Source organism: Triticum urartu, chromosome 2A (assembly GCF_056163025.1).
Source record: "Triticum urartu cultivar PI428250 chromosome 2A, HENAU_Tu73, whole genome shotgun sequence".
In the NCBI taxonomy this organism is placed as follows: domain Eukaryota; kingdom Viridiplantae; phylum Streptophyta; class Magnoliopsida; order Poales; family Poaceae; genus Triticum; species Triticum urartu.
Window position 1 is genome coordinate 114,719,033 of NC_141874.1, and position 8,643 is coordinate 114,727,675.

Genomic DNA, 8,643 nt, shown 5'->3' on the forward strand with positions numbered 1-8,643 from the left:
GGGTGTTTGATTCTAGTCACATCTAAGGCAAAGAATATTTTAATAAGCAGTGAACCCCACATGTCTTAGACACAAAAAGTATGACAAAATTCCTTTATAGGCAAACCAAAATACAACTAACAATTTGGACAACTTAAATAAGACAAGTGTAACAAAAATAATATGATAATATAAGGCAAAGATAGTTACAATCCAAACAGCCCCTAACTAACTCTAGACAAGCTTAGGGCGTACAATGGTGCTATCTTAGAAGTGCCACGTAGGATAAATGATGAGGTGAAGGAGAGAGAACTCGTAAGAAAAGACTTGTCTTCTTATTTAAGATAAGACAAGAGATGATCTCTTAGCACAAGTTGTCTCACCATGTTTTAAGGAATTGCTAGTTATTGAAGATAAGGCTAAGATATAACTCATTGTAGACATACTTTTTATCATCTCTAAATTACATGTAAAACTTAAAATAAGACTATCTTATCAACCATTATACATGCCCTTAGACCCGAGACGAGGCGAGGTCTACTCTTCGGCGCTTACTTTGCTCGGAAAAAGATCGACATGCTGATGTATTGGGAGCAAATAAAAGATCCACCTCCATGCAATAATTTTCTCGACGACGAGAAGAGGCGACGAAGGCGGCGTCGTCTTCTCTTCCCTCCCTGTCATCCGGTCTCCTCTTTGATTCTTCTGCTAATCATCAGCTGATCCTTCCTTCTCCCCTCTCCCCTCCGTGCTCCCTGCACAATCCGTACCCTCCTCCGTCGTGCCATTTCGTTTTGGCCCCGTCCAATCCCCCCATCCGAGGCGGACAAGAACACGGCCGGCCGTTCCCTGTTCCCTAGATCTGCGTGGCGGCGGCGACAGGCCGAGTCCGTCAGGAGGGCGCTCCCCCGCCGTCAAAACCCAATCTTGGCGTCTGGCTGCGCGTCTTCTTCTTCCTCCTGCGTGCTGTCGAGGGCGACAAGGGAAGGAGGAGGAGGAGGATAAGTTGGTCAGGGATGGTGCCGTGGGAAGGCTACGTGAGCGACGAGACCATGGGCACCTTCGCGCCCATCCTGCTCTACTGGGTCTACGCCGGCGGCTACCAGCTCGTCCTGCACCGCCGCCCGCTCGAGCGCTACAGGCTCCACACGCGGGCCGAGGAGGAGGACAAGAACCTCGTCGCCCTCCCCGCCGTCGTGCGCGGCGTGCTCCTGCAGCAGCTCGTGCAGGCCATCGTCGCCATGATCCTCTTCATGGTAAGTAAGCCTACAATCCCTTCAGGCTTTGGCATTGCTGCTCCCATTACTTCAGTGACGTAAGCTGCCATGGATATGAACAGAAACCCGGCCGAGCTATTCAGTATAATTCCTCACATTTTGGCTTGTGCTACAGTTACAGCTTTTTTTTTTCTGTCTCTTTTGCATTGCAGACCATTGGCACATTAGGTTGCTACCATCACTATATGAATATGGTTTATTACTCAAAAGTGTTCTGATAAAAAGTTACTCAAAAACTTCAATGGAAAACCTTCAGAGCAGAGTCGATTCTCTTGTCTCTCTGGTGATAATTCTTTCGAGTTGGGCGGGCAAGGAAAAAGAATATGCTGTGTTATAAGAGCTTGGACACGTAGAAATTAACAAGACTAATAGTTGGAGGCAGTTTCTTAACATTTTTCACATAGGCAGTTCATTTGGTGAAGAATATTACTGCTGTCCTTGATACAGTGAATGTATATGTTCATTGTCTTCTGACCTTTGCTCTATGTGGATTTCAAATAGAGTGGTTTTTCTGGCTAACTAGTTAACTTTTGGAGAAATTGTCTGTAGTTGAATTATGATTGCTTAAATACCTACCACTTATGATAACTTTATAAGTGGTAGCCAGAATGATAACTTTATACTTATCACTTTGGGAGAAATTGTCTGACCTTTGCTCTATGTTGGCTAACTAGTTAACTTTTCAAATAGAGGTGTTGACTTATCCATCGACTGGCTTCCCCTGATTCAACACCTCTGTTTTCAAAACAGTTGGCTCTGAAAAGCTCTGCTCATTCTGGCTTCTATCCAGCCACAGTGTCATGTAATATTGTCTTACATAGTGGAACAGATAACCTATCCATTGACCAATGAGTGCGGCTAATCACTTTCTCCTAAAAGATGTCATATTTATCCAATGTGGGACAACAGTCCATAATTTCTCAGAATGAGCATTACTCTTCACTGTCCTAATTCACTAAAGTTCACATTATTCATCAAGTGAGAACAGCAGTTTGTAAAGTCCTAGCAGTAACACATCAGCACATCAGCCCTTTTGTATGTAATCTGTTCAGAATGGTTATTTCATTCTGGACGATTTTACCTGCATCCAACGAATGAATGGACCATTTCTTATAAACATTGCATGCTTGCAGAATTAAAAGCAAAGTTGGTTGATGGCTTGAAATTGCTGAAAATAAAGCTGCAGCATTGATATTATCCTAAAGATTCAGGCAGGCTTCGTAAATTCACTCATTTTAGTTATCTGTACTGTCCTGAAGATTTCTAATCACAAAGAAAAGCAAGGCAATTGTTTGTCGATGGTGCCAACAATAGAACGGCTGTATGCTTGTGCTGGTCTGTTTATGTTGCATCTGTCAGGTTGATGAGAACTTTCAACAATTGTCGTTTGTTTTCAATTTTCTTAATGGACAAATAATTCATCGTTTAACCTATCTAACCTGATCCTGTGGCATTATTTGCAGATTACTTCAGATAGTTCAACGGTTCTAGTCCAGCCATCTATGGTGGTTCAGTCGTTTCAGTTCTTGGTTGCAATGCTGGTGATGGACACATGGCAGTATTTCGTGCACCGCTACATGCATCAGAACAAATTCCTTTACCGATATATCCACTCACAACATCACCGGCTGATCGTTCCTTACGCTATCGGGGCTCTCTACAACCACCCACTGGAGGGGCTCCTATTGGACACTTTAGGTGGTGCTATGTCCTTCTTGGTCTCCGGTATGACGCCAAGGACCGCCGTATTCTTCTTCTGTTTTGCGGTACTCAAGACGGTTGATGATCACTGTGGACTTTGGTTGCCATATAACATCTTCCAGCACTTGTTCCAAAATAACACGGCGTACCATGATATTCACCATCAGCTCCAAGGCACAAAGTACAATTACTCTCAGCCGTTCTTCTCAATATGGGACAGAATCCTAGGAACCCACATGGCCTACGACCTAGTGAGCCGCAAGGAAGGGGGGTTCGAAGCGAGGCCATTGCGAGACTAGCTTCGAGCTCATTGAAGTGTATAGAACTCCAGCGATTCAGCGGGATATCCGATGCTCTTCCACTCTCCTCGTGATGGTCAGTTCACAGGGGCCATCTAACTTCTTGTAAGATGATGAAGGTATTCCAGCACTCCCGGTTCGTCTCTTTTTTCGCGTCTTGGTGGAAGCCATTCGGCACCGTAGAAGACGCTGAAGATGTCGCGTTCCTTGTTGTTTTTTCGGTTGTTCCTACAGTTGATATAGTGCGCGTGTTTCTGTACGGGTATAGCCGGGGTACTTGCGAGTCTCTGAAGGTTCCTTCTTGTGGAAAGCTGCAGTTTAATTACGTCGCTGTGCAGATAGTGTATTCGCAAATCAGTCACACTTCTGTATGTATCCAATTATTTATGTAACTGAATCTTTGGGCATGACTATGACCTTCAACCCCACATTTGGCTGCTAGTGTATAGTTTCTGTCTGATTAATCACATGTCAATCAGCTTTGATGGTATTCATCGTGTGCCAATTATTGAGATGCATGTAATCTGGATGAGAATTCAGGTCCGGTCTGTTGCATGTTTCAGAAACAGAAAACATGAAAGGAATGGGGAAAAAAAAGAAGAAATCCTGTTTTGTATGGTTCTTTAGTTTTTTGCCATCTCGAAGTGAAAGTTCTATTACCTGTTGGGGATGAAACACACCTCTTTGCAGACAAGTACAGTATGAGACTAGCTGGCTATTCGTCAGTTGCCTGACAGAAAAATCATTTCAGTCGATTCCTCGGTCTCCATCCTCCTCGTCCTCTGATGTTTACCCGCCGGCCTGACTCCCGTTCACCTTCACCTCCACCCGTGGCTGGCTTCGCCGCCTCTGGTTGAACGCCGTGTGGCAGGCCGCACCGTCCCGTCTCTAGCTCGTGGAAACTGGTCGACGCCGATTCCATTTTCAGGCGAACTAGTGTTTGGCAAATGCGGAGAGACGGAGAAGGTAAAGGCGGAGATAGTAGAGTGTTATGATCAGTGGTGCCGTTCCAAGTGGTACTAACACAGTCGACAGAAGATGCCAAGCTCAGATGGTAGTGACACCACCATGCGGCGGTTTGGTGCTGACGAAATCAGATCGCTCGCCATGCCGATGCCGGTAGGGCCTGTACTCTCGGGTGCCGGGTTCCTTTCACGTAGCAGCAAATTAAGTCCCCGGGGAAGCCATGGCAGTTCACGTCGAGCGCATGCTCTGTGAGTGGCTCCGGTGCGAGAGGTGAGGTGACACGAGTTGAACTTGGGATGGAGGCGAGCCAACGACTCCCGGTGCTCAGCTCAACCGAGGCGCCGGCCGTGGATCGTGTCGTGAGCCTCGACCCTTTTGGCATGGCGTGTTGGATTCTAGCTCGCGCATCGGCATCGCATGGTAGGTGTTGGGTAAGTAAGCTGTATATAGCCGTGGCTGATCCGTAGAGGCGAAGGGATGGCGACGAGGCCTGCTGCATATGTAATGCACGTTCCGTGGAAGATCATGCACGCAGGGCAGGCTTGAGGCTTGACATATTCAGGCAATCAGGCAGCGACCTCGTCGCATGTCCGGCGGCTGTCACATCTCGTCTCGCTTTAAGTACATCGCCTGCATTCTGTTTGATTTGATTTGATTGGGCCCTAGGCAGCCGATCCAATCCATCACTGATACACGCCTCGACGACATCGACCCCCCAACAAGTTGCCCCCGCGCGCGCGTCGGCTAGCCGGCCGGCCGGGGAGACTACCGGCGACGGAGCGCCGTGCTAGTGGGCGGGGCACCTTGGCATTTGGGGTGCTCCGGCTGGCCGGCCGACACGGTCTGCCCATCATCCATGTGGCCTCCTGCCTGCCACATTGATCATTGACATTGAGACCGTCCACAGCACCGATGACCAGCTACGCAGGTTACGCCTCAGGGTAGCTGCCACGTCCGGTCGAACAACTCGCCACGGCGAGTCGATCGTGCTCAGAAATCCGTCGCGAGCCAAAAGTAGTTGGCTCGCAAGAGAATCTGCGGCCGGTAACATAGCACCACCCAAGTGTTCATCCTGTGTGTGTTCTAAAGAAATGTTTCCTCCATCATCAGATTATTATTTAACTTCAGTAATAAGCTTACATAAAGTAATTAACCAGGTTCCACGCTCTTCCGCGCTATGAACCTGCATCCAGTTGAATCGATCCACAGACACAGAGTCAAAGACACATATGTGGATCATGCATCCCTGGCTAGCAGCTTAATTAGTGCACGTACTAGTGGACGATCGAATTACTACACGGGGTAGTAGTACATGCTATGGTGTACGCGTACGTGCGTAATACGATGAGGATCATCGCTGGTAAACGGATCGAGTTCATAGCTTTGGAGAAGCTTAATGAACTAGCGCTTGAGCTTGAACCCGTGGCCGTCGTCGTGGTGCTCCGCGTCCTCCTCCTCCTCCGAGTAGAACTCCACGATCTCCGACAGGTCGTCGGCGGCCGCGCCGTCGGTGGCGGCCAGCCAGAGCAGGTGCTCGAACAGCAGCGCGTCCACGGCCACCGCCACCGCGCCGCCAGCGGTCCGGCGCCCAGCCGCGGCCAGCAGCCGGCGCACTGGCTCGGCCTCCAGCACTGCCGGGTCCACGTGGAACACGCTCCTCCCCTTTGCCGTCGTGCCCACCTCCACCCTCACCACGTCGACGGACGCCGACTCGAGGCGCCGGTATCCGTGGCCGTGGCCGCGGCGGGAGGCGGCCGAGCGGAGGAAGGTGTAGCAGCCGGCGGCGGAGGGCCGCGGCGACGGGGCCTCCTCGTCGGGGAGCGCGCCGTGGTGGTGAGGCATTGTTGCGGGGTTTCTTGCTATTGGCCTACGGGAGGAACTGGCCAGACCGGAGGTAACCTGGCGGCCGGCCGGAGGCAAAGTGTTTGGCTTCCGTGAGTGAGCGAGCGAAGCGATCGGCGGCCTTGCGTTGCGTGGTGAAGTCCTTTTATGTTGGACGGAGGGTTTGGAACTAACGGTCGAGTTACCACCCGGGCGGGGGGTTCTGCCGGAATGGATCCGGATCACGGAAGGCGGCTTTTGCGTTTACTTTTGGTTTTCCTTTCGTTTTCTCTCTCTCGATCGACATGGAGTCGTTGTTTTTGTTGCTCATAAACTGATAGGATCGGCCACCTAGAAACCTGCTTGGTGTCATAATCCCTTCATATATACGCTCTACTGCCTTACTTCGACGCAAATATTTTTTTATCTCATTTCACACATTTTACATTATTAAAATGCATTGAGATTTTATGCGCACACTGCGCCGCCACACCCCCTCCTCCGTTTGTAGGTCGCATTTCCCTCCTCCATTGACTTGAATGGAGTGCAGGGAGGCCCCGATCTGCTTGTGGCTTTTAGTAGGTTGGTGGCGTTGGTGTTGATCTGGTCAATAACGTTTTCTCGAGTCTCCTCATCTCAACGGTGTTGATTGCGGTTGGGCAGATGGTGTTGGAAATATGCCCTAGAGGTAATAATAAAAGGATTATTATTATATTTTCTTATTCATGATAATTGTCTTTTATTCATGCTATAATTGTGTTATCCGGAAATCGTAATACATGTGCGAATACATAGACACCAACATGTCCCTAGTAAGCCTCTAGTTGACTAGCTCGTTGATCAACAGATAGTCATGGTTTCCTAACTATGGACATTGGATGTCATTGATAACGAGATCACATCATTAGGAGAATGATGTGATGGACAAGACCCAATCCTAAACATAGCACAAGATCGTATAGTTCGTTTGCTAAAGTTTTTCTAATGTCAAGTATCTTTTCCTTAGACCATGAGATCGTATAACTCCCGGATGCCGTAGGAGTGCTTTGGGTGTACCAAACGTCACAACGTAACTGGGTGACTATAAAGGTATACTACGGGTATCTCCGAAAGTGTCTGTTGGGTTGACACGGATCAAAACTGGGATTTGTCACTCCGTATAACGGAGAGGTATCTCTGGGCCCACTCGGTAATGCATCATCATAATGAGCTCAAAGTGACCAAGTGTCTGGTCACAGGATCATGCATTACGGTACGAGTAAAGTGACTTGCCGGTAACGAGATTGAACGAGGTATTGGGATACCGACAATCGTCGGGCAAGTAACGTACCGATTGACAAAGGGAATTATATACGGGGTTGCTTGAATCCTTGATATCGTGGTTCATCCGATGAGATAATCGAGGAGCATGTGGGAGCCAACTGTTGGAAATATGCCCTAGAGGCAATAATAAATCAGTTATTATTATATTTCCTTGTTCATGATAATCGTTTATTATCCATGCTAGAATTGTATTGATAGGAAACTCAGATACATGTGTGGATACATAGACAACACCATGTCCCTAGTAAGCCTCTAGTTGACTAGCTCGTTGATCAATAGATGGTTACGGTTTCCTAACCATGGACATTGGATGTCGTTGATAACGGGATCACATCATTGGGAGAATGATGTGATGGACAAGACCCAATCCTAAGCCTAGCACAAGATCATGTAGTTCGTATGCTAAAGTTTTTCTAATGTCAAGTATCATTTCCTTAGACCATGAGATTGTGCAACTCCCGGATACCGTAGGAGTGCTTTGGGTGTGCCAAACGTCACAACATAACTGGGTGGCTATAAAGGTACACTACAGGTATCTCCGAAAGTGTCTGTTGGGTTGGCACGAATCGAGACTGGGATTTGTCACTCCGTATAAACGGAGAGGTATCTCTGGGCCCACTGGGTAGGACATCATCATAATGTGCACAATGTGATCAAGGAGTTGATCACGAGATGATGTGTTACGGAACGAGTAAAGAGACTTGCCGGTAACGAGATTGAACAAGGTATCGGGATACCAACGATCGAATCTCGGGCAAGTATTGTACCGATAGACAAAGGGAATTGTATGCGGGATTGATTGAATCCTCGACATCGTGGTTCATCCGATGAGATCATCGAGGAGCATGTGGGAGCCAACATGGGTATCCAGATCCCGCTGTTGGTTATTGGCCGGAGAGTCGTCTCGGTCATGTCTACGTGTCTCCCGAACCCGTAGGGTCTACACACTTAAGGTTCGGTGACGCTAGGGTTATACAGATATTAGTATGCGGTAACCCGAAAGTTGTTCGGAGTCCCGGATGAGATCCCAGACGTCACGAGGAGTTCCGGAATGGTCTGGAGGTAAAGAATTATATATAGGAAGTGCTATTTCGGCTATCGGGACAAGTTTCGGGGTCACCGATATTGTACCGGGACCACCGGAAGGGTCCCGGGGGTCCACCGGGTGGGGCCACCTGCCCCGGGGGACCACATGGGCTGTAGGGGGTGCGCCTTGGCCTATATGGGTCAAGGGCACCAGCCCCAAGAGGCCCATGCGCCAAGAGATGAGGGAAAGG

At 48.6% G+C, this 8,643-nt stretch overlaps 2 protein-coding genes across 2 annotated transcripts; one reads left to right on the forward strand and one right to left on the reverse strand.

Moving 5' to 3' along the window:
- The first annotated feature begins 555 nt into the window (after positions 1 to 555).
- Positions 556 to 3,860, forward strand: LOC125536142 (very-long-chain aldehyde decarbonylase GL1-9). The gene is made up of 2 exons (XM_048699288.2): positions 556 to 1,235; positions 2,720 to 3,860. The coding sequence occupies exons 1-2, from the start codon at positions 996 to 998 to the stop codon at positions 3,254 to 3,256; spliced, it is 777 nt and encodes a 258-aa protein (XP_048555245.2). The 5' UTR covers positions 556 to 995; the 3' UTR covers positions 3,257 to 3,860.
- Positions 3,861 to 5,303: 1,443 nt separating this feature from the next.
- On the reverse strand, positions 5,304 to 6,225 carry LOC125541202 (uncharacterized). The gene has a single exon (XM_048704668.2). The coding sequence runs from the start codon at positions 6,062 to 6,064 to the stop codon at positions 5,624 to 5,626; it is 441 nt and encodes a 146-aa protein (XP_048560625.2). The 5' UTR covers positions 6,065 to 6,225; the 3' UTR covers positions 5,304 to 5,623.
- Between the last annotated feature and the right edge of the window lie 2,418 nt (positions 6,226 to 8,643).

What these genes read in the sequence shown, in the direction of transcription:
- LOC125536142 (XM_048699288.2), top strand. Translation starts at nt 996, where the DNA reads ATGGTGCCGTGGGAAGGCTACGTGAGCGACGAGACCATGGGCACCTTC. An exon ending in TCGCCATGATCCTCTTCATG is followed by an intron (nt 1,236 to 2,719) that starts GTAAGTAAGCCT and finishes CATTATTTGCAG; the next exon opens with ATTACTTCAGATAGTTCAAC.
- LOC125541202 (XM_048704668.2), bottom strand. Translation starts at nt 6,064, where the DNA reads ATGCCTCACCACCACGGCGCGCTCCCCGACGAGGAGGCCCCGTCGCCG.